At 38.9% G+C, this 26435-nt stretch overlaps 1 protein-coding gene across 2 annotated transcripts in view; it reads left to right on the top strand.

The window, feature by feature from the left end:
• Positions 1-26435, top strand: part of brf1a (BRF1 general transcription factor IIIB subunit a) — a 143517-nt gene that overhangs the window by 14743 nt on the left and 102339 nt on the right. Inside the window, exons 1-5 of one of the 2 annotated variants that reach the window (XM_074661017.1) lie at positions 6055-6553; positions 8133-8341; positions 10638-10718; positions 20005-20178; positions 24514-24545. In XM_074661017.1, coding sequence (XP_074517118.1) covers positions 8158-8341; positions 10638-10718; positions 20005-20178; positions 24514-24545 — 471 coding nt within the window. In that variant the 5' untranslated portion in view covers positions 6055-6553; positions 8133-8157. Of the gene's footprint in view, positions 1-6054; positions 6554-8132; positions 8342-10637; positions 10719-20004; positions 20179-24513; positions 24546-26435 lie in introns of those variants that run through there. The other variant, XM_074661016.1, reaches the window with a different exon arrangement.

Raw genomic sequence — 26435 nt, 5'->3', positions numbered from 1 at the left:
ATTTTTTTCTTTTGGGAAGTGATTTAGTAAAATGGGATTTCTTTTTAAAGTCACTGCTGTTCTGATTGTATTTCTGGGTTATTTTTTTAATTCTAAATTATATAATTATTTATCTAGATGATCACAAGAATGCTTCAAACATGTTATCCCTCATTAATGTATATATATGTACATATATGTATATATATATGTATATATATATATATATATACATATATATATACATATATATATATATACTGGGGGAAAAAAGTTGGTAAACTTGTGTTTGGTGGATTATTTCTCTGTTGTATCAATGCTAATGGTCATTGTATTTTACATCGTTGGAAAGCCTGTTTATTTACCTTCACAATGATGTCCAACTTGTAAGGATCATGCATTTGTGGGATGAGCAGCACAGCTGATTATGTGGGTAACGCCCAAGAAAAATGTTCCAAAATGCTCTGCCAATGGTAAACAGTGTATTCTCATAAGGCTACCAGGAAGCCTGCAATGACTGCCCTTCACCGTCAGGCCCGTTGGCGCTGGTGTCGACAACACAGACAATGGAACCTGAACATGTGGGGGAATGTCATGTTCAGTGATGAGTCCAGGTTCTGTCTGCCAAAGTTGGATGGCAGGGTCAAAGTATGGAGACGACGCGGAGAACGCTGTGCTGATTGTTGCACCGATGGAGTAACAGCTTTTGGTGGGGGCAGTGTCATGGGGGGGGCCTTCATCATTGAAGGCCTTCATCATTGGCCATCTCAATGCAGGGAGATATCAGGCCTGCCAAGAGTCCAGACCTCAACCCAATTCAACACTTGTGGGATCAGCTTGGGCGTGCTGTACGTGTTAGAGTGATCAACACAACCACGCTGGCTGACCTGCAATGAATCCTGGTTGAGGAATGGAACGCCATCCCACAGCAACGTGTGACCAGGTTGGTGACCAGCATGAGGAGGAGGTGCCAGGCTGTTGTGGCTGCGTATGGATCTTCCACCGCTACTGAGGCTCCTGACGGTGTATTAAATGAATAAAGTGTAAAATAGCCAATATGTCTTGTTTGTTCCTTGTTACTGATAGAGAGTTCAATCATCCAATCCACCAAACAACTCAAAACAAGAGTCAACACCAACAGGAGAACACACTGTTTACCATTGGCAGAGCATTTTGGAACATTTTTCTTGGGCGCTCCCCACATAACCAGCTGTGCTGCTCATCCCACAAATGCATGATCCTTACAAGTTGGACATCATTGTGAAGGTAAATAAACAGGCTTTCCAAACATGTAAAATACAATGACCATTAGCATTGATACAACAGAGAAATAATCCACCAAACACAAGTTTACCAACTTTCCCCCCCATTTTTATATATATGTATATATCTATAGATATATACATATATATATCTATAGATATATACACACATCTCTTTCTCTCAGAGACAGAGAGAGAGAGATGTGGGAGGAAGTCATAGAGCAGTTTGGGAGGGATGTCTCTCTCTCTGTCTCTTCAAGCAGGTAAATTCCTGCTTGAAGGGATGGGCTCCCTTCAAGCAGGTGTTTTCATTTTCGTTTCCTCTTCAGTCAGTAGCTTTGTAATGCAGTTTTTTCCCACCATCTAAAAGGTATTGTAACTACTTTATTACTTTATTAATCTTATCTCCAGAGTCTGTGTAACATCAGTTTATTCAATTATTACATTTAATTCCGAACAACAACAAAAAGAAAAAGAAAACTGGTCAGAAAAGCATTTTTATTTTGTTATTTTTAATAAGGCTGACAGTGCAGCGCTTTATGTAGGCCCACTGTTTTAAAATAGTCTAATAAACCAGATGAACAAGTCTCATTTATGTTATTTGGTTTTAATTCAACACTATGATCAACATCCATTCAGCGTTGGTAATATGGAGTAGAACCTGCATCTGATTATTTTATTAGGAGTCAAATGTGACGTGTTGCTGTTTTCTTCGTCTTTATATCGGTAGTCTGAGAAACAAAGCAAACAATCAATCTACTATTTAGTCGTTTCACTGAGTGAGGAAAAGCAGAAACTCCATTTCTCCACTTTAAGACTATAAGATAATGAAAGTACTGACAGATGAACATGTTGTCACATGCAGCAAGTTCTTCAGTTAGAGGATCTGAAACCTGCAGATCCTGAAGTTGACTTGATGTAACTGTACTGTCAGATCAATGTGATTAGTCATTGATAACTTGTCTCAGTCCTAATGTATAATTAACCCTTATAATAATCTAATAATAATAATAATGCATGTTAAAGTGAGGAGTGGGGTAACTGGGTTACTTTACAGAGTCAACTTCTACTGAACTTCTCTGAGGCCTACTTTGTAGTTTCTATGTATCCAGCAGTTGCTGCAGCTGGATGTGTTTCTTAGTCGTCTTTTTATTCAGATAGATAAGCAAACATCCACCAAAAATTCTATCGTCCCAAAATAATGTGTTAACAAAGGGAACTGTATATAAAAAATACATAAATAGAAATAAGATTGATTAGATTATATTCACCAGAAGTATAAAACATTACATGTCCCTTATAAATTAAAAAGAAAATGTCTTTATTCTTTAATTTGATTCTTTGATGTTCTCTAATTTAATTTCTTTCTCTCTTTGACCAGATGATATAGGGAAAGCAAAGCTTCCTCTACAGCCATGTGGGCCAGTGAAAGGTCAATAACTATTATATTGGATTAAAAAAAATAACTCCTCTCAATTAAGCTTTTATACAACCATCAACAGACACACACACACACACACACACACACACACACACACACACACACACACACACACACACACACACACACACACACACACACACAGTGTTAAATCAACTACCTCTCTGGGTCATTTACTCACAGCTCTAATTATACCACATAAATAAAAAAACAAATGCCTGGACTAGTCCTGATTTTGAGGCTGTAGATTGGCTTGGCACATTATTACTTAAAGCTGCAGTAGGCAGAATATATTTTGGCATCATTGGGCAAAAACTCCATAATAACCTTTCAGCATATTGTAATTCAAGTGTTCTGAGAGATAACTAGACTTCTGCTCCTCCTCATGGCTCTTACAGAGTACAGAGTTTAGATAATGATGTTTGCTTATCACAATAAGCATTACATAACCTCTTTTGCTTTATTCCACACTGAAATCCTGCTGCTTTTGCTTTTAATGTTCATTTTTATACTGATGAAGTAACAGTACCTATTACTTGCTGTAGTTCAGAAGATCCATCTATGGACCCAGAGGCAGATGATGGTGGTTCGGTCCAGTCTGCAGACGATCCGTGAGTCTAATCTGTTAACCTCATAAACATTCTTTCACACTCTTTTTGAATATATCCTGATGAAGCTGTGAACATCATTAAAACCTTTCCAGCATGGTTACATTCATCTTTTCTGTCGCTGACAGACACTAAAGTCAGTAAAATCATCTTCCTCTTCTTGTAGACCAGAACAGCTGTGAATGTTTGGGCCTTTACATCCTTATAATACTCATATTGTCCTAGAATGATCCCACATGATGGAGTTAAAGTGGGAACTACTTAAAAAAGAGGAGGGAAATCATTGAGTGGGAACAGAATCTACTTTTACTTAACTTCTCTGATGCCTACTTGGTAGTTTCTGTGTTTCCAGCAGTGGATGTTTAATAATCTAATCTCCCACCAGCATCAGTTCGGTCCTGCAGCAGCTGCAGCGGGAGCGGGAGCGGGAGCTGCAGCAGGAGGAGCGGGAGCGGCAGGGGCGGGAGTGGGAGCTGCATCAGCAGCAGGACTAGCTGCTGCAGCAGTAGCAGCAGCAGCAGCAGCTTCTACACACATTATAATACTACATTTCTAATTTCCTTAAAAACAATGTATTGACTGATACAAAAATAGTCCCTCTCAATCATCACTTATGTTCCACTAGAAGTGTGTTGTGTTGTCTGTTTCTGCAGAGACCCTGCAGCCTTCTGCCCGTATTTCCTCTATCCTTCTTATTTTGCTTTACTCGGGACGCTTCCCCTTATGAACAAGAAGTATACTTCAAGTTTATTTCATGAAGTATACTTTCTGTAGTAAGTATACTAATATCAATGTAGTATACTTGTAAGTTTACTAATTCAATACTTATTGGGACTAAATTGGCTTTTTAGTTATAAAAGGATACTTTAAGTGTAAGAACATTCAGCTTTGAGTACACAACTAGTTTACATCTAAGTTGTATTTTATACTGCAACTATACTATGAACTATACTACAAGTGAATAGGTATACTGTTAGTTTAATAGTTATATACTTACAAGCCAAGTATACCTTTCTGTATAAGGCAAGAATACTTAATTATACTTTTCTTATCTCAATCAAAATATTAAGTATAAGCCAAGTATACTTAGACTTTACTGTATACTTGTCTGTATAAGCCAAGTATACTTAAGTATATCTCTGATAAGTACATACAAATAAACTGAAAGTATACCCTCTTATTTTAAGTTTAAAATAAGTATACTAATAGCACACTAAACTTCTATTGGTAAGGGTCTGGTCGTCTGGCCCCACGTGGGGGTGTAACCTCCAGCCAATAACGGCGTTCAGGGTGTGCAGCCCGTTCAGGTGGTCAAATACCACCGCTTTGTCACGTCCCTCAGCTTCTGATACCAAGACACAAGCATTAGGCTACACATCAATGGGCACAAGTCCTCCTTTAGATGCTTTGTGGCCATATTTGATGGATGAGAACGGGGCCAACGAATGTTGCATATTATACCTTTAAGAAAAGTTCTCTTTAAACAAAGCAAATCCATTTAATCAGCAATAGTTTCTATTGTTATGCTGAGTTTGTTTGAACCTGCTTTGAACTTGTTGGCCTTTTACCTTTTTGTGTCATTAATACCCAATGAAATCAACATTCAGCACCTGTAACATTTATAACATTATACAATATATTTTATATGCTGCTCACCTAATAATTAAATTGTTGTTTGATACAAGACTTTTATATACTGAGGGGTTCTTGTGATGAAGTCATTTTAAAATGACGAACAGCTTGATTGTATCGTCTTCTATTGGAGAGTCCTAACTGGTAGCGAACGCTATGCAACGTTTTGAGCTGAACTTTTGTTGGACGCCCTGTTCCTATTTTTTTATGTTGCTCGTGTGGAGAGTGCCACAACGTGGATGAAGAATGTGTACATTTTTATAGTGTGTATCAGTTTATATAAAATGAGCCGTCACACCGTGTCCTAACTGGATACATCGTGAGTGTCAGAGGCAAAATCAGTTTGATTATATTGTTTTCTATAAATAGCAGATAGATCCTATCTTGTCATGAATATATATTTTCATACTGTTGGATCATCTGTGAAGACTTCAAGTCTTTTGTTGTATTATTATTATTCTGTTGAGAATAAAATCAAGTGTTCATACATTTGTGGAGTCGATTGTGTGTTTTTGAAAAGGGGATTCATCCATTAACAGATAAACAGAAGGGAAACATCGTCTGGTATAAAAATCTATGATTCAGAAGCTGCAGCTTCCTGAGAAACTTGATTTGACTAACTCACACTGCTGAAGCCTCAAATTAACTTCAAATAAACCTTTGCACTTTGTTTAATCAGAAGTTTAAAATAGCATAAAATGGAAAAAGTAAAGAAATACCTCAAAATTGATTTTATAACTACTTTACTTTAAAAATATTTTATTAATAAATATTTGTATTTTATTTAACAGGGAAACACCAAGAGGGAATTTCATACCAAAAACACCATAACTTTGGAACATACCAGCTTGATTTGATTAACTCACTTTGCTGAAGCCTCAAATTAACTTAAAATAAACCTTTGAATTTTCCTCAATTTGAAGTATAAAGTAGCATCAAATGGAAAAAGTAAAGTACAAAAAAAATTGTATTTATTTTATAACTACTTTACTTTATAAACCTTTTTATTTTATTTATTTTATTTATTTTATTTATTTTATTTATTTTATTTATTTATTTTATTTATTTTATTTATTTTATTTATTTTATTTATTTTATTTATTTTATTTATTTTATTTATTTTATTCCCCACATCCATTAAACTTAACTGTCCATTTAAAAGCAGGGACATAAGAAGTGCCATTATATAAGTAGGGGTTTCTGTTGCCGGTGTTAACTCTTTGTATGACAAAATTTAGCTAATTTTACATTTTTATAACACCCAACCTAACACTTAAAACGTACTTTTCCCTCACATTTCTAAAAACGGACCCACTTTTATTTTTATGTAGATTAAACAACATGTTGCCACCTTGCCACCCCTCCGGTCCGAGTTGGTCTCGTCCGTGTGTCCAGCATCAAACGCACATGTTGGGTGTGTTGTGTTGAGGATTGCAGCGATATTACAGCATTTAGTGAACCTCTGCGCTGTTACGTTGCTGTCTGCTCTCTAATTATCACCGTTACAATGCGTTAAGTGTTACAGGCATTGAGAAACACTGAAAACAATCAGCTTTATAGTAGAAAACACTTGTGAGGAGGTTGACACGCGTCCCAGCGTGTCTGCAGACGGTTCCTGTTCACCTGTGAAGGTATGTACACCGACACTCTCATGATGTGTTTAATGACCTGAGAGGCTGCTTGTTCATTCCTTCATTCCATCATGTTCATGTGTGTTAAAGTGTGAACTGAATGAGTCGTTGAGCTGCTAGCTGGAGAGAAACCTCTGAGCTAGCCGGCCGGCTGCAGTGCCACGTAGCTAGCCGGCTAATGGAGCAGAGCAGCTGGGCAAGTTCTGCAGAATCACTGCATGTGATTCACACTGTGCTGGAAGAACTACTCTTATATGGAGGACACAACCTGACAAAATAACAAATTAATATGTAGCAAAAATAATATTAAAAATAAATGTAGCTATTAATCAATTGATAAAATGTGACATAAATAGATACATCTTCATAAATCTTTATTTATTTAACCTTGATTTAATTCCCATATTTATTTACTCTTCTGTTTAATTTTCAACTTTATTTATTTATGTATTATATTAAAATTTTATAAAATGTATTTATTTATTTTTTAGCATTCATTTTTTTATTCATCTATTTTTGCATTTATGTTTTATTTATTTGTAAATGTGTGTTTATTTATTAAAGCACGACCCCCCCCCCCTTTATTTCTGTATTTATTTCTTTTTATAGTTTTTAAAAGTTATTTATTTTTGTATTTATTGTAAATATGTGTATTTAATTATGTATTTATTTTTATAAATTTTTTATTTTATTTATTTATATTTGCATTTATTGTTTACTTATCTATTTTTGCATTTATTTGTTATTTATTTATGCATGTTTTTCCTTGCATTTATTTTTTTTATTTGTTCATGTATTTTTGCATTTATTTATTTATTTAATATTTATTTTTAAATATGTGTTTTTATTTTGATAATTCTTTTAATGTATTTATTTATTTTTGCATTTATTTTTTATTTATCTATTTTTGCATTTATTTGTTATTTACTTGTTTATTTTTGCATTTATGTTAAACATTTTTTTAAATGTGTGTTTTTGTTATTTATTTATTCATTCATGCACAATTTTTCTTTTGCCTTGCACCACCATTCATTTCCCCCTTTATTTATTTATTTATGTATGTATGTATACATTTGTATAACTTATTTAAATTAATTTTTGCATTTATTTATTTAACTTTCTTTTATATTTATTTTTAAATGTATTTATTTATATAAATTTCTGCATGATTTTTCAGTGAAAATAAGAATACTGATGTAAAAGTGATCATACCCGCTTATATCGCAAATTATATTGCAAATCTCAATATCAGTAAAAATAATCGCAATTAGATATTTTTTTCTAAATCGTGCAGCCCTAGTTCATCTTGTTTTTTTATGTTAAATTTTCATTTATAAAATAACCGAAGTCATCAGATAAATGTAGTGCAGGAAAAAGTACCATATTCCCTCTGAAGTGTCATGAAATAGAAATACTAAAGTAAAGTACCTCACATTAAGTACAGTACTTGAGTAAATGTACTTAGTTACATTCCACCACTGGAACTGATAAAAATCCATAAAAGACTAAAAGAATATATGACATCTAACTTTTGTTGTTTAAATCCAAGGTTTTAATTTCTCTCTTCTTTTCCCATCAGGCTTTGAGGCTCGCCGTGTGACGCCATGAGTTCCAAGGTGTGTAAGAACTGCGGCAGCTCGGACATCGACGTGGACCAAGCCCGCGGCGATGCCGTCTGCATGACCTGCGGCTCCGTGCTGGAGGACAACATCATCGTGTCCGAGGTGGAGTTCGTGGAGACGGGAGGCGGAGGCTCGTCGGCTGTGGGACAGTTCGTCTCCTCTGAAGGTGAGAGAGATGAAATAACTCACCTGTACAAACTGATTGTATTGCTTTCTTCTGTAGTATCTGTACTTTACTTTCCATTTTATGGTACTTTTTATACTTCTATAGTTATACTCCACTACATCTCAGAGGGAAATATTGTACTTTTCACTCCACTACATTTATCTGACAGCTTTAGTTACGACTCAAATGAAAATTTAGCATAAAAAAACATATGAAAACTTTTAAAATATGATGTACTATTTTGTAAAATATTAAAGTACCCAACAGTATATCAAATTTGAGCTTAAACAATTAGTCAATTGTTATTTACATGCAAAAATGCATGAAACATTTCATAGTTTCAGCTTCTCAGATGAGAAGATTTGCTGCTTTTTCTCGTCTTAATTGACCGTAAACTGAATAATGTTGAGGTTCAGACTGTTGTGGCTATTTTCAGAATATTTACAAACCAAACAAACAATCAATTAATGGAGAAAATAATCAGCAGATTAATCCATAATGAAAATAATCATTCGATGCAGTAAAATCCTGCTTTTATATTAATGCATGAGTAATAATAATCTAATGATAGAATATGTAATATCATAACAGTCCCATTTTTCTACTTTTAATTCTTAAAGTACATTTTCCTGATCATACTTACACTTTTACTTGTAACAGAGTATTTGTACAGTGTGATAATAGTACTTTTACTTAAGTAAAGGATCTGAATACTTCCTTCACCACTGATCAGTTCTAATTTAACCAGCAGTTTAACATTTAAGAACAGGCTAGAGAAATTCAGATACTGTCCACTCAGTCTGTTACCTGCCAGCTTGTGACCTTTTTATTGATTTATTGATTTTATTTATATTTTACTGGAATTTGTTTCTTTTAGGTGGCGATTGTGTAAGATGGGATTTCTTTTTAAAGTCACTGATGTTCTGATTGTTTTTCTGGGTTGTTTTTTAAATTCAAAATAATATAAATATTTATCTAGATGGCCACAAGAATGCTTCAAACATTTTATCCTTCATTAAAACCCTGAATTTTCTTTTTTGTGTCAGTTTAATTTAAAGCGATATGCGCTCAAACAAGTCCGTAAAGAAGAGACACAAGTTTAAAAAAAGTAAAATAACTGATGTTGTGATTTTGAGACCTAAAAGCGAGAACCATCAGAGGGCAAGAGGTCAGATGTGTGTGTTTGGTGTTTAGACTCTTTATGTAACGCTGCTCTGAGAGTTAATGTGTGTGTGTGTGTGTGTGCGTGTGTTGCTTCACAGCTGCTTATCAGTGTGTAACATTTACCTCCAGATTATGTTTGACCTTCAGCCTGCAGGACGTCTCAGTCCTGCTGAGTCTGCTGCTCAACAACACTCCTGTTAGACGTGTTGTAGTTCCTCTGGATGTCCACTAGAGGGTGCTGTCGGATCACACCACAATACTTCATACTTTAGCTATGAGATAATAATAATAATAATAATAATAATAATCTGTGTTACATTCTGACAAAAAAATATATATCAATACTTCAGTTCAGATCTGAAACAATTAGTGGATCAATTGATTAGTTGATTTAATTGAAAGTAAATATAATATTTTGGGGTTTAAACAATACATTGTGGACTCAAACAAAAATAAAATACATTTTATTATTTGGTCTTTTTCACAGTTTTAATAAACTTTTTTATTTGGACTTTTTCACAGTTTTAATACATTTTATTATTTGGACATTCTCACAGTTTTAATAAAAAAAAGCAATTATTTTTTAATATAATTATATCAAGATTGAAAATTATCGTTGGTTGCAGTTATATTGTAATACTAAGAATTATTTCTTAAACAGAAGAGTACATGAATAAGGGAATTAATACAAAGATATATAAATAATGAAGCAAATTAAAACTGAAATATTAATTTGTCACATTTTATCAATTAATTAATGGCTATATTTATTTCTAATATTATTTTTGCTCCATTTAATGACATATTTATTTATTTATTTATTTATCCTGTCATTTATTTATTTATTCATTCATTTATTTTAATTTTTTGGCAGGTTCCGTCCTCCGTATGTGGGGTTTTAAAGGCCCATTAGGAAGAAAAATATGAGAAATTAATGCACATTTTTATATTAAAGCCAGACATTTTTTGAAGGTCTTCTAACAAAACGGTAGATAAATGACTCTGCGTTTGTTTTGATTTGTTTTAATGAATTAAAATAAAGTTATTCTGATTTGATAGAAAAGTAAAAATAGAGTTTTTGTAGTTCCAGTCCTGATATGAGTCCGTCTGATTATTTTTTTTTTGTCCTCAGCTGGAGGTGTCAACCCGACATTTGGAGACAACCACTTCACCGGTGTTGGGAGGGAGTCCAGAGCTCAGACGGTGCAGAGAGGTGAGTGACCAGCCGAGGGCGACACACGTCTTCATTACAGCCTACATGAGCCTCTGTTTGCTCCTCTTCACTCTATGTCTGCACCCTCTTAGATGATTAGTCGACTAATCAGTTGTTTTCGTTCTTAGTTCATGTGCATTTATATATCTTTAATCATCACTTACTCTGTATTGCGTGCAAGAGTTCTCTTCAGAAAGCTGCTGTGTTGCAACATGTTGGTGTTTTTAACCTCGTCTGCCGAGTAATTAAAGGCTTTTTTAGAGGCCTTTTACCTTGAATCTTTTTATCCTGTTTGTTCAAAGAGCTCCTCTCATGAATTAACCTTTTAAGTCTCAGCAGCAGCTTTTTATCTGTTCACTGCTGTGAGTAAATTGTAATATAATTCAAAGTGTTTCTGGGTTTAAATGTAAAATGTTCTCGTGAGTCTGATCTGATGCAGGGTGATGGACCCAAACAGCATTATGCCTGTTATGTCCTAAAGGTGCTATTGATAACATTCAGCCACTAGATGTCTCCTTCTCCCTCCACCGTTCCACTGCATTTACTTCACAACAAGTCGTTGCCAGACACTTAGCGTCCCAGAGATACCACGTGATACCAACGTTGTTTTACTATTGACTCTTAAACTGTGTTAGAAGTACGAACCAAAGGTCAGATATCTTCCACAGAGATAAACTAAACATTGATTTTTTGACCCGCCAAACTTTTTAAAATGATTATTTCACAATCATAGGATTTTTTTCTTTCTTAGGAAAAGCTAAACTTTTATTCTGCAACTTTTTAAAAGCTCTGTGGACGTATTATTATTATTATTATTTTTTTATATTTGTCTACAAAACATGTTTTCAATAAGACCTTTAATCTCCCTGGTGAAGAGGGATCTTTACATAAAAAACAAAAAGTTTTATTTATATTCTGTGGTGCAACGGGTAGGGAATGAGTCCTTACCCCAAGTGAAGGAGTTCAAGTATCTCGGGGTCTTGTTCACGAGTGAGCGGACGATGGAATGTGAGATTGGACGGAGAATCGGAGCAGCGGGGGGGCGGTATTGCATTCGCTTTACAGCACCGTTGTGACGAAAAGAGAGCTGAGCTGGAAGGCAAAGCTCTCGATCTACCGGTCAATCTTCGTTCCTACTCTCACCTATGGTCATGAGGGCTGGGTGGTTTCCTCAGGAGGGTGGCTGGCGTCTCCCTTAGAGATAGGGTGAGAAGCTCAGTCATCCGTGAGGGACTCGGAGTAGAGCCGCTGCTCCTTTGCGTTGAAAGGAGCCAGCTCAGGTGGTTCGGGCATCTAGTGAGGATGCCCCCTGGGCGCCTCCCTAGGGAGGTGTTCCAGGCACGACCAGCTGGGAGGAGGCCACGGGGAAGACCCAGGACTAGGTGGAGAGATTATATCTCCACACTGGCCTGGGAACGCCTCGAGATCCCCCAGTCAGAGCTGGTTGAAAGGGAAGTTTGGGGTCCTCTGCTGGAGCTGTTGCCCGACCCGACCCGACCCAAGATAAGCGCTTGAAGATGATTGATTGATTGATTGATTGATTGATGGTTTGTTTATTTGAGCAGGTGAGAAAGATGCAAGTTGACCTCAGGAGGCACAAAGTCGGAGTTTAAACCTAAAATCACATGTTGTTTTTGTTGATGGAGACATGGTACCTAACGGGATCTTCTGCTGGTGGCAGCAGGTTGTTTTTTTTCCTGCCTTGACGACGGTCTGTAGATATTTTCTGTCTGCTTGGGGGCAGCAGAAAACAAGTTGTGAACAAAACATTGACCTTGTTAGCAAACATTTCCACATCCAGCAGTTACAGAGCAACGTGATCATTCATTTGGAGTCTTTGTGTTCTTCTTCTCTCGTTTAGATTTTGGCAGTTGGACAATAAGACAAACACGGTTAAGAGAGATTTCAGTGAACTGAAACTGTGGAAGTGGGACGAAAATAGTCTCTTTTCTGGGACCCCTGCAGGGCTTTGTGGGTGTCCCCGGACCCCACGCTGACACAGGAGTTTTATCTCAACAGCTCTAGTATAGAAACACATCAACAACAACTTGTAGAAAGAGACAGAATAAAACCCCAGAATGCTCGGCTGCTGGTTGGCCGGCTGCCGACAGCAGAGAGACGGAGCAGCTGGTTACTGCTGATGATGTTTCAGCGACGGAGCCGCGGAGTCACAGAGCTGTCAGACTGCAGCAGACGCTGAGTAATGTGAGAGTGTGTGTAGATACACGGGTCTGTGTGTGTTTGTGTGAGTATAGAGGATTAGTTGAGTCACAGTGTGTGTGTTTGTCTGTGAGAGAGAGAGCAGATAGGAGGATGAGGATTGGGGAATACTTTGAGTGTTTCTTTGACTGCGTGAGGAAAAAAGTTTTGTAAGTCTGTTGTAGTTGGAGGCTTTGTTTAGGACAGGTTTTCCATGCTGTTTGATTGTATATATATGTGTATAAATCACTGACAACGTTTAAATGCACAAAATATTCTGTTTTTGCCCTTATTCCATTAAGTTGTTTAGATGGCTAATGTAAATTAATATTCCACAAATATTCCTGTTTCCATGCAGCCGATAAATGTAAAACGCCCCCATGACGTAGTTGTCCTGTTGATATCCAAGTCTTTCATCATGTTTCATCAAAAGTAGTGAGGCGACTCAAAGGTCGGCCTTCGTCACTGCTAGTTCTTTGATGGCGGTTTGGTGTGTCTGGGCGTGCATCTCTGCAAACTATCAGCTAGTTGGTTTGTGTCCAACGCACAGAGCTGGACGTAAACAGCCAAGAGGCAGTGTGTCGCAAACCGCCGTAAAAACCCCAATAGAGACGCATATTGTGAATGTGCCGTCTACGTGTCCAAAGAATGCTCCTAAAACCTGAATAATATCAGCATATCACTGTCTTAATCTGAAAATGCTCCATTCAGGATATCTAAACGGAATATGCTGTTTGCATGAACCGTATGAAATTCACAATGTTGTCATAAGTGTACGAATTAAACAAACTTAAGCCAATTTGTGGAGCTTCTGAACTCCGGAAACGTCAATCAATTTTCGCAGAACTGCCAATATTCGAAATCTACACAGCGGATTTTTCTTGCTTCAAAAATTCTTTTAATTTAAAGGGACTATTTGTAACTTTCAGAAATGCTTGTTAACAGCGACACCTGTGGCCGTTAAGTCAACGAAAGTCAGCGTCCTGTTGCTCGCGCTTGTGCTCGTTCTACATAGACATGAACGAGCATCGCTCAAAACAGTGAGGCGACACACGTCAGCTAAAAGCACAATATCACTCTATATTTCAGCTGCTTGGCAGTAATGTTAGCTGACCAGACGAAGGTCTCTCCATGAATCACTGCTGATCCTAGTGTTGGCTTTTCAAGCAGGAAGAGAAACGTTATTGTCTCCCGACTGCGCCCGCAGGGAGACACCGGAGTTTTGGTCGGAGACGATAACGTTTCTCTCTGCAGAGCCCCATCACTTCACAAGACACGGGAAACCTCTGTTGGTCTGGAGGAGCTGCAGCAGTTATTTCTGCACAAACGTCCACTGAACATTCACTAGATATTCTCAGAGCTAAACTAACTCTTCTGCAGTGTGGAGTGTGCGCGCGTTCACGTCTAGAGGTGGAGCGAGTACGCGGAAACGCACGCGGTGTGTTAATGAAGGCGAGCGGGCAGAGGAGCAGTGACTTCAGCCACACGTGAGCGCGCATGTGTCCCGACCCGGTACATTTATACGCTTAAAAAGTTACAAACAGTCCCTTTAATGATGAAAAAACAAACTGGTGTTCGGACCGGCCAGCCTGCCCTTAGAGCTGCCGTTGCTGAGTCGCTCCGGTTAGCGTTTAGGTTTAGAAGCCAGTAGCCAATCAGAGGGAGAGTAGGGGCAAGTATTCCCGCAATGCATGCTGGGTAGGCGTGCCTGCACATGCACAGTACGGACCGAGCAGCCGGGATGGATCGGGTACAGACAGTGAGCTTTAGAGGTGCTGGTGGGAGTGTTTCGTTCCCTTTGGACAGAGCCAGGCTAACCGTTTCCCTCTGTTTCCAGTCTTTATGCTAAGCTAAGCTAACTGGCTGCTGGCTATAACTTCATATTTATTGTACAGACATGAGAGTGATATCGATCGTCTCAAAGATTCCCCAAAGTGTATTCTTTTGTGTGTGTGTGAGAGAAAAGGATGTGTTAAACTGTGTGTTTGTGTGAAGCTCAGGTTTAGTTGTGTGTGTTAGCCGTGGTTGCAGAGGGAATAGCCTTGTCACGCTGTGTGTGTAGATTTATGACCGTCTGCAGGCGTCTCTAAGAGACGAACAGCTCTTCTTCTTTCTTTCTGTCCTCCACAAAGTTTCCCCAGCGGCCGTCTGCACCTCCTCCTCCTCTTCCTCCTCCTCCGTCTCTTCACCGCCGCCGACTGATTCATATCTGGGAGCACAAACCCACCTCTTCCTGTATTTGTGTTGGACTATAATGTATCACCGGTCCCTCATGAATCGCTGCACAGCGCTCTGCAGTGTGTGGACGCGATGACTGGAATTTAAATGTAGCTTTTAAAAAAAAAAAACAAGCGAGATTTATGTGCGAAAACACACTTTGGTCTGAATCACAAACTGGAGCTGCAGTAAAAACTGAGCGTCTGATTCCTCATGAGTCTAGATGTAGAGCTGGAAGGTATGTGAATACGTTAATGTGAGGCCAGATATATATATGTGATTCTAGTTATTTTTAATATAAACAATGAATCAATTGACTGTAATGTGAAAAGAGTCGCTCGTAGTGAGAATTATCACAACTTTTAAAACCCACTTTTATAAAAAGGCTTTTCAATCAGATGAATTTGAGTCTTTTGTATGCTTGTGTGCTGATGTGTATATATGTGCATATGTAACTATGAGTATGTATATGCTTGTTCTATTGTTTTTATTTAATTTATGTTTCAGTGTATTCTGTTGTACGTTATGTGGATTTCCTTGGAAAGCACTTTGTGCTCGAAAAGTGCTCTACAAATAAACGTATTATTATTATCACCGTCGCTGCGGCTCTGTTGAGCTTTTTGGCCTCTTTTAGCTCGTAGTTTTGGTTACATTTTAGATTAATTTACAATCAAACATGCTCTGATAAACCCGCTGCTCAGCTCTAAACAGCAGACGGACCCAGTTAGAGATGATCTGGTGAAGAAAGTGGAACATTTAGCAGCTAAAGAGGCAGATCTTTTACTCCTTGGACACTAAATAATGTTGCTTAGTTTCTACAAGATTTGTTATCAGGAAAGTGTTTGCTGAAAGCTGGACCCGCCGGCATGTCTGAAACTACTGCAGAGGTTATTATTGCTTAAAGGAATAGGTAAAGATTTGGGGAATGTACTTGTTAATGTTGTTGTTGAGAGTTAGATAGAAAGATTGACCCCGCTCTCATGACGACACGGTAAATATGAAGCTCCAGCCAGCTGTTGGTTTAGCTTAGCTTAGCATAAAGACTGGAAACAGAGGGAACGGTTAGCCTGGCTCTGTCCACAGGGAACAGAATTATCCTACAGCACCTATGATGCTCGCTGATTTGTCGATAGTCGATAGTTGTCTACAGGCCCAGACACACCAAGCCGACATCGGAGAACTAGCGGCGATGAAGGCCGACCGTCGACTCAAGTCGCCTTTGTGTTCGCCGACAAGTTGCATTTGAACACACCGCAAAGACTACAGCCGACGGCCGGTTAACACGTCAGTCTGCTCCTGTGAAAGAGGAAATAACTCTCCACAAAAGCAGACGGCGATAGTCTGTATTCGTCATTCAAAAAGGGAAACAGGAAGGACGAGGAGGGCGGATATACGAGCCGTTGTTATGATACGTTACAAGAAACAAAGCGCCGTTTGCCGACCATTTTCACACCACTCTCACTCACCACTTAGTGTTTTTCCTCTTTACTTTACTCGTTGGCTCGCTTTCCTCACTTCCGTTTCTCTTCTCGTGCACTGATTCGTTTAAGCTGAACAGCCAATCGGAGTGATTTTCTCTCACCGATGAGCTCCACCGATGATTCAACATGCTGAATCAGCCAAAAAACCTCAGACAGGGGCAGACTAGAGCCGACGGTGCGGGACACACCGCAAAAACAAAGCCGACAGACGCTCACCGACGGCCCCAAACTGTCCTTACTTGGTGTGTCAGGGCCTTGTGGTGGTTCTCACAAGTATAGTACAAAGTGTGTGTGTGTGTGTGTGTGTGTGGCAAAAGAGGGGAGGTGAAAGAATCTCAGCATCTGTCAGATAAATATTAATTTGCGATTAATCGCGATTACAGTAATTATTTAAATCGCTTGACAGCTCTAATCTGAATTATGAAGCAGAACACAGAAAAATGTTTTCAGAAACTCCAGCATGTTTAAGACCTGATCTTATTTTATTAAAAGTTTCTTCTCTTATTTCTGACAAAATAATCTCGGTGTCTGCTCACTAGCTTTTAAATGCATGTTAATTATTTGTTCAGCGATATCTCCTGATCAATAAATATCAAAAGTCGATGTTAAAACAGGCCGAACTTAACCTGCTGCTCTCGACAGGTTCAGAGTTCTTCCTCGACCTTGAAATCAACGTCCATTTAGTAGGTGTTCTGGAACTTTTGACCAAATCATCATGATCTTCGTCAACAGATGGCATACTATGCACTACATACCCAACATGTGTACAACATACTTTTGTGTGAATAAACACACTAGTATGTGTCTTTTTTTCGGACTCACTAATTAACGTCGTCTCTTCCCGAGAGCCTCCTTGCCGGTTGGAGACGCGTAACCATGGTAACCTGTGCTAACCTCATGCGACCAAAACAACTTGTTGAGAATAATGAAAGTCTGAACTAATTTAAAAACTACATTACGATTAGCAAAGTGACATCTTATACTTGTATAATCTTGAATTTCGGACGCAACCATGAAGTTGCCCCGTTCATGGAATTGTAGATTTGTAGTTTTTCTGAGCACTTTAAGCGACTTCTCCTCCACGTTGTCTTTAAAGTGTGAACTTCTACATTTCTGTGACAACTGGGGCAGTTTTCATCTGCTGAAGAAGATCCGTGAGATTTAATCCAAAGCTCCAGAGGCGCTACTAAATAGACGTTGTGGTGAGATTGTTTTCTTAAATGACGTTTTATCGTCTTTCACGTCTCAACTGGAGTGATGAGAGATTTATTCAGAACAGAGAACGGCGATCCAGACGTGGTTAGGATGAGTGTGTACGAGTGTGTGTGTCATGCTGATGTTGAAAGCATGACGAGACGCGATGAGCTCAGAACCTCTCACAGCCGGCAGACACACACAAACACACACACACACGTCTGTGTATGACGATATTCAACATCTTGAGCTCATTTTAGGGCTGCTAATGGCCAAAATGATCATCACCATTATTTATTTTTTAACTTCTTTTTATTTCCTTTCACCAGGTACAGTCGAGCAGCACAATCATATGTTTTAAGACACAACAAGGTCATAAGTGTCGTTAGGAGGCAGTCCGTGAGCTTGGGCATCCCCTCAATGTCCATAAATAAATTAGAAATAACATGTTTATTTATACTTATATTAGGAGAGAAGAGAAGTATAAATTAATTATATTATATAATAAATTATTTATAAATAAATAAAAAATTAAATAAAATTAGAGATAAAGTAAGAAAATAGAAAGAAAAGAATAAAAAAATAGAATATGAATAATAATTAAAAAATAATAGAAAATAATCTATAAAAATAATAATCTATAAAAAAAAAATTAATTAATAATAATAATAATAATAATAATAAATAAATAAATAAAAAAGAGAAACAAAGTAAATAGTGATAATAAATCACAATGAAAAAAATAAATAAAATAAATACCAACCAAAATGACATGATTATTTTGATCATTATTGAGATCAAGATTATTATATCCCCGCGACAACGTAGTCGGGGGTATATAGCGCTCCACGTGTCCTTCCGTCCTTCCGTCCGTTCGCGTGTCACACTTTTGTTTCCGGAGCAGAACTCGGAAACTATTTAACTCAGGAACTTCAGATTTCATATGATGGTTGACAGTGTGGTCTAGTTGTGCCTTTTGGGGGTTTGAAGTCCAGGGTGCCCAACATTTACATTTTTTTCCAAAAGGGCAAAACCTCTGGCCCTACTTTAGTAGGGGTCAAGCAGTGAGCGGTGGTATATGAGTCATACTCACTTTTGCTTTGTTCATTGATTTTAGGGACAAAATACTTTTATTGCACTTTCACATTTAAATAAACCGAGCACTGCTTTCCCTTCCATGTTGTGCTGCTACATTCCTGCTAATGTACAAAACTTTGCATCAAACTAAGACTTAAAATGAGGTTCTCCTTCACCTGAATACACTGCTTTCTCGTTTTGCCCGTCTGATCTACAGTATATTACTCTTCTACTCTGGAATGCAGCTGTAGGGTGCGCGCTAGTATTGCAGTCGATCGATGATCATGACACCTTAACTTCTTGATCTGTATGCAAGAAATGTAATTTTTTTAAATTTTATTTATTTTTCACTCTGTCAAATTAGATGATCATGACACCTTAACTTATTTTTCTGTGCGCAGTAAATGTTAATTCTTTTACATTTTAATTTAATTTATTAATTTTAATTGAATTTTTTTGTTACTATTTTTTCACTTTGTCAGATTAGATGATCATGACACCGTAATTTCTTTTTCTGTGCGCAATAAATGTTATTTTTTTTACATTTTAATTTTATTTATTTATTTATTTTTTTAATTTATTTTTTTACTGTCAGATTAGATGATCATGACTCCTTCTTGTTCTGTGGGCAAGAAATGTTAATTTTAATTAAATTAAATTAAATTAAATTAAATTAATTAATATATTTTTCACTATGTCAAATTAGCTGATCATGACACCATAACTTCCTTTTCTGTACAAAAGAAATGTAAATTCTTTTCTATTTTAATTTAATTTAATTCATAAATTAATTTATTATTTTTTTAATTTTTTTCACTATGTCAAATTAGATGATCATGACACTTTAACTTCTTTTTCTGTACACAAGAATTTTTTGGATTTATTTATTTATTTTTTTCAGAAATGTTAAAATAGTCCCTGAAATGTACTGCGTGCGTTCATGCATCTAGAGGATAAATCTGAATCGTCTCTGCTTAAATATACTGCTTGTTTTCCTCTTTCCTGTATTAATGATAAGAGCAGATGTGTTGCTGAATACTTGAACACATTTTAATGGAAAAATGGTCTCAAACATTCTGTGAACTGACATTCTTTGTTTTATTTGTGCGTCCCTCCAGCGAGACATAACATCAACTCTCTGGGTCACCAGCTGCAGATGAACAAGCACTGTCTGGACACGGCTTTGAACTTCTACAAGATGGCGCTCCAGAAACACCTGACCAACGGCCGCAAGACCGCCCACATCATCGCCGCGTGTCTCTACCTGGTCTGCCGAACCGAGGGAACGCCACGTATCCTTACTGTTTGTTTTCTTATCAACATGTTTTTGCGAATGTTTAATGACCTAGAAAGTACATTCAACATGGAATTCAGACCATGATTGACCACTAATTGTTTCTGCTCTACATGCCACGAGCAAGTTAACAGAGAAACAAACAATGCAAAAACAATCTGGGCCACTTGAGCAGTCAGTCTGATTAAACGTCACCTCTGACAGGAAACCTGATCAAAGTGTGGAGCTGCGTTTCCTGCATGCACGAGGAGACATTTTTCTTTTGATCGCACGTCTAATCGCTGAGCAAAAGTTCGGCGTCAGCTGAGACAGAGTTGCAGGTTAAATTTTGCAAACCTGCATCTTAAACTGATGGCGGGCGGCACATCAAAGTGCGCAAGTTACTTTTGATGTGAGCCAGCGGAGGCCGGGGCTGCCCGTCGCCGCCTTTCTTAATGTTTCATAATCTGCTAACGGCAGCTTATTGAAGTCGAGAGCGATGTGTCATCGTCGGGGATAATGGGACTTTTAGGTTCATCCTTTTTTCATAAAGCGGGGCGGCTCTTTGGTTTTTGTGCCGCTCTCGGTTTGCTCCTGACTCACTTCGCCTCCGAGGATGATTGTGTTATGTAACGGTGGCGCAGGGCGGCCGGGGATAGGTTTACCCAATGAGAGCATGGCGAGGAGGGTGTAATGCCTTCCTGCTGCATTGTTTACCGGGCTTTTGTGTGTGTGTGTGTGTGTGTGTGTGTGTGTGTGTGCATGTTTTGTAGGAGTGAGGCCGGGGTAAAAATAGCTCCGCTCACTTCCTTTTCCACAGCTGGGTGAGTCTGTAACGTTGTCGCAGGGGAGAATCAGGACAAAGACGAAGGCAGAAGGAGAATAGAGTGTCAAAGGAAGCATCCGTCTAAAGCTGGAGTTTAATTTAACGAGGAGCAACCGGACGGTTGGGGTTTCATGCCGCCGTTCAGACTGCATCTGAACGTCTTTGCTTCCATCCACCTTTTTGTCTTTCCGACCTTCCTTCAACCTTCATCATACTTCCCTTTCCTCACTGCTTTTTGCCTCTTTATTTGTCCCTTCCTCTTTTCTTCAGGGAGAGAAATTATCCCAAAAACTGACACAAAACTGTGTGTATCCATAAAAACAATCAAATATAGAAACATGTTATTACCCCATCAATCAGCTCATGGTCCAGCTGTGACAGTCATCATGCAGAGACTTGATAAATAAGTCAATTATTCAAACTGCATTCGTTGAGTCCTGCTTCCCCATAAACCTTCTGCATCTTTGCCTCTTTTAGTCAAGTTGCTTTCTTAAGTGTATTCATTTTTTAAAGGGATAGTTTGGATGTTTTGAAGTCGGGTTGGACGGGGGCAGCAGCTAAACATCTTTTAGACACCTAAAAAAAGCTTGAGGTCGAAGCTTCGACCGTTACCTTGATAATCGACCTCCAAATCAGTCACTTTTCTAGTTTGGCCCACGTCCCATCTGCTAACATGGAGGAGGCGGGCTTTATGACCTATACTGCAGCCAGCCACCAGGGGGCGATCCAGATGTTTTGGCTTCACTTTTTGGGGAGCTTTCATGTCGTCCATCTTTATTTACAGTTTATGTACGAAACCACTGAGAGAGGCCCAGTTCTGTTGTGTAGCCGAGGAGATGCTGTGACGTTTAGCGCCAGAATTAGTCAAAGTTCACAAAGCTTGAAGTCTGTACAGATGTGCAAAGACGGATGCAGATACTTATTCAGCTCTCTAAAGGCAGCATGTGTCCGCCTCCTCAGTTTAAACATCCATTCCTCTATTTAGATTTAACCGTGAGTTATTGAGATCGTGCTTTTGTCCCCCCGCCTCAGTGGACCCAGATGTGTTGAAGGACCTGCTGTCGTTTATTTTCCTGATTAAGGGAGTCTCCTGTAATCTCCAGACGGCGTGCGCCGGGATTATCTTTTCCATTTCATCTGCTGCTGCTGCTGCTAATTCCATTGTGAGGCCTTTTTTCAGAGGAGCCCCCGCTAATCCACCCTGGCAGCCCTGGAGACAGGTGCACCCGTCGCCACGGAGACCGGCGTTGTCCAAGCGGGGGCCGGTCACTGGGAGGGAGGGTGGGATGTCCAGAGGCTGACGAGGCAGACGTGTGTGTGCGTGTGTGTGTGAGGTCACAGCGGGGGAGGCGGCGGGTCCGTCAGTATATTTAGAAGAGCCGTCTGGTCGGAGGTGACGCTTCAGTGTCTCATTAGATTTACTGCCACACAGCTGCCTGAATGTCTTTATATCATCATCACCGCTGTGCAGGTGGAGACTCATAAAATACACTTCAAAGATATTCAAGTGTCTTTTATATGAAAATGAAGGCTTGAGAGCAGATGTTTAAATGTTAAAACTGTTGAGTCGAAGGCGGAAATCACTGGATTCAGACAGTAAACCGCTAACCGTCAGATTAGGAAACAACCGACCTCCCAGAGCGCCTCATTCTTTGGTTGTTTCGTCTCTTTTTAAGACGTATTTTACAGGTTAACCTGACTATTAGGAGTATTTTGTTCCTGCTGGAGATAAAAAGAGGTTATATAAATCTTCCCCAAAGGTTTCTGCCACACCAGATCCACCAGATGACACTCCTCTGCAAATATATTATACACAAAACTATTCATAGAATTATAGAAAACCATCAAAGGAAACCTCTTAAAGCAGAGCTATTCTGCTGTCAAATATATCCAAGTTACTTTACTCATTGTAATGTCGCCTCAGTATGATCTGAGCTGCTGAATTATGTTCAATAATTAACAAAAATGTAATGGAAAAATAACATAAATATCCGGTCAGACTATTGACAGTTGCTTTATTAGCTGCAGCTCTATAGAGTGATGCAGGAATAAATGAGTTAGCATGTTACCACTTCCTGTTCCCTCGTCTGGAAGTCAATGGGTTTTTAGTTAAAGGCCTGAAATAAGATCTGTGGTTAACACAAGCTGAAGAGATTTTAACGTTTTGTTTTACGACATAAAATACATCAATAAATATCCCACTCATGAATTTTGAATCCTTGGAGTGTGTTCCAATCCGTGTACTTCTGTACCTACACTTACTATTCTGAGTGCATAAGTGCGTTCACACTGGGAAGTACAGAAAAAAGCAGTGCACTCAAAGTACCCGGATGTTGTACTCAAAACGGTCAGATCGTTGAGTGTGGAACGCTGGACACTTTCCACACTCGACTGTCGCCATCTTGGCTACGTAGCGGAAGGGGCGGAGCCACGACCACTATTCAAACATACGTAGATAACAGAATAAAACAATACGTAAACATACCGGTGCATTTTCAGCCAACAGGAGGACACATCGTAGGTGACGACGTTGGAAACGTAATTTCCACTCTGCTTTCATTTTTTTTCAGAAGATATTTTGGCGGGTAGCGAGCCGCGGTCAAATGTTGCGATCGTCATTTCCGGTCAGTGCGCCGCAGAGTATTCGATTTGAGACGACCCTACCCCGCTGAAATTTACGCACTACTCAAGTGAGTACAGAGTGCACAAAGTACACTACATTGAAGTGTACTTCTGGAAGTACGTGGATTGGAACACACTCTTTGTGTCTTAAAACAGACGGCTGCTAACAAAGTGGCTAAATGAGACGACTAAACGCCGTCACGCCGACTCGTGTCGTTCGTTGATAGCCTAACGTTAGCTTCTTACTTCGGGTGATTGCATTCACACTTCAAAAATCATAAAGTGGTGTTCATTTGTGGAGATTATCTTGCTGAACAAAACGTGTATCATAAACTTATGTTTGCCACAGAGTTTATTTTCTGCAATAATCCAAAACCCAATGGAACAATCTCACTGGGTTTTAGTCGAGGGAACCAGAGCGATGCTGACTTCCTGATTGGCCTACAAAAATCTGTCATAGCTCGCTCTATCGGTCGGTTAGTCGGTCGGCCCACAAACATTTCCCCACACTTTGGCGGCCACAGTTTTTACCCCTGGAGGCTGAAATTTGGCGTGGAGGTCAAGTGTTTGTGAGGTTGTGTGCATGCATGGAATCATGCGTGTACGTGGTCGCAGCTTTTGTGATCGTCTAATCCTAAAATCAGTCATTTAATACAAAGACCCTGGCTTACCAGTACAGTACTAGTTCTTACCAGGTGTTGAGTACGTACAGTAGTGTGATTGCACCTAAAAAGGTAACAAATTGAAGTAAACTTTAAGCTAATTTTGATGTTTGTCCAGCGTGGAGTCAAAAACAGGAAATTAGATGGACTTTATATGTCGTCTGACCTTTCTGTCTCTCATTATTACAAGTATTTGTTTAACTGTGATTCTTTTGGTTTAGTTTCCTTAACCAGTTCCTCTCAGACATGCTGCTGGACTTCAGTGACATCCTGCAGGTAAGTTTCAAGACTACAGTCGAGCTGTAACTAACGATTATCATGTCATTATCGATTAATCTGCTGATTTATTTTCTTGATTTATCAGCAAACAGGGAATAATGTTCATGACAATGTCTTCAAATGTCTTGTTTTTGTCTGACCAACAGTCTAAAAGCCCCAAATATTCAATTTAGTATAATGTAAGACAAAAAGACGAAGCAAATTCTCCCACTTTGGAAGATGAAACCATACAATATTTGCTTGTAAATTAACTTAAATGATGAATGGATTATCAAAGTATTTGCAGATTATTTTAGTTTTTAGATTAATCGACTGTTGAGTATTTATTTCCATTGATTCATTCCAGAAACCTGTGAAAATAAGGTTGTAAAAGCTGAAGTTAAAATAACTTTTCCAGACTTTGAACTCTTTAATTCTGTCTCTAATGTGTGCTGATGCCCACCCGGTTACAGCAGCCACTTAAATACACACTGCTACCTCAAATCCCATCATGCATCTCTGCCCAACCACTCGGTCCTGCAGTCGTCTTGCATTCAGACTTTCGCCCGTGTAATTAAACCTGAGTCGAACGTGTGTGTGTAAATTTAGAAAGCCCTCCATTTGTCTGCATAGTTAATGGCAGCCGATTCACAGTGAGTCAGGGGTGTGGTGGTGCTGGAGGAGGAGGAGGAGGATGATGAGGAGGAAGAGGAGGAGGAGGAGGTGGTGGTGGGACATTTCTCAGAGTCACAGCTGGTCAGAGGCTTTTATTTTTATGCACCCAGCTGTCCTGGAGGAGCCGGACACCCCCCCCCTCCTCCACCGTCCACACCCCGGCATGAGGAGGCAGGGAGTGGATTTGGAGTGGGGTTTTGGGTGGGTGGGGTTGTCGAGGGTTATTAATGTCCAGCATTTAGACTGCTGCTGCTGCTGCTGCGGCTGTGGCTGTGGGGCGGCGAGCGGCGATACTCCACCAATCACTTCTCCGTATGGATCCACACCCAGGGCCACTTGGTTCTGCTCTGCATTGTTGGGATGAATGGGGAGCTTTGTCAGTCTGCTGAGCCACAAAGTTAATCACGTAGAATAAGCGTATTGGTCCGGGGAGGGGAGGGCGAGATCAATATCAGCTGTTTCCTGCTGCTAATGTGATGAGCTTTCCACATTTTATTCATTCAATCACATGCTCTGAATGTTTTCCACATACATATCTCTGTCTGCACACATGCAGAGCTCTGAGCAACAGATGGAAGGCGAGCGTGAAGACGCTGTTTCGGTCTGTCAGGGGTCTTCTCAGGCCATGAAGGAAGGTTTTTAAACAGAATCCTCTCCTCCCTAGGAAATATGTCCGTCCTCGACCAAATAAATTCTTAGTTGATTAACACTTTTGTCGACTAATCGATTAGTTTAGTCGACAAACTCTGTGAAACTGAGTTTGTCCACAAAGAATCACTCAAAAGCACCACTTTAAATCTTGAGTTTACCAGAGATGTGCTCATAAGTTTCTTGGAAATAAATCATTCAGCATGAAAAAGCATAAAATTGACTAAAGAAATCTTAGTCAACTAAGACCAAAACGACCGATTAATCGATAGAGGGCAGCCCTAGTAAGAAAAGTCCTTATTGCTTCATTTCCCATCACGATTGTCCTAGTTAATCACGATTAATTGCAAATTAATCACAGTTTTTATCTGTTCTAAATGTACCTTAAAGGGAGATTTGTCAAGTATTTAATACTTTTATCAACATGGGAGTGGACAAATATGCTGCTTTATGCAAATGTATGTATATATTTATTATTGTAAATCAATTAACAACACAAAACAATGACAGATATTGATCCAGAAACCCTCACAGGTACTGCATTTAGCATAAAACAATATGCTCAAATCATAACATGGCAAACTG

Source organism: Sebastes fasciatus, chromosome 15, assembly GCF_043250625.1.
Source record: "Sebastes fasciatus isolate fSebFas1 chromosome 15, fSebFas1.pri, whole genome shotgun sequence".
NCBI lineage: Eukaryota > Metazoa > Chordata > Actinopteri > Perciformes > Sebastidae > Sebastes > Sebastes fasciatus.
The sequence above is the reverse complement of the archived record's forward strand: the minus strand, read 5'-3'. Positions and strand labels throughout refer to the sequence as shown.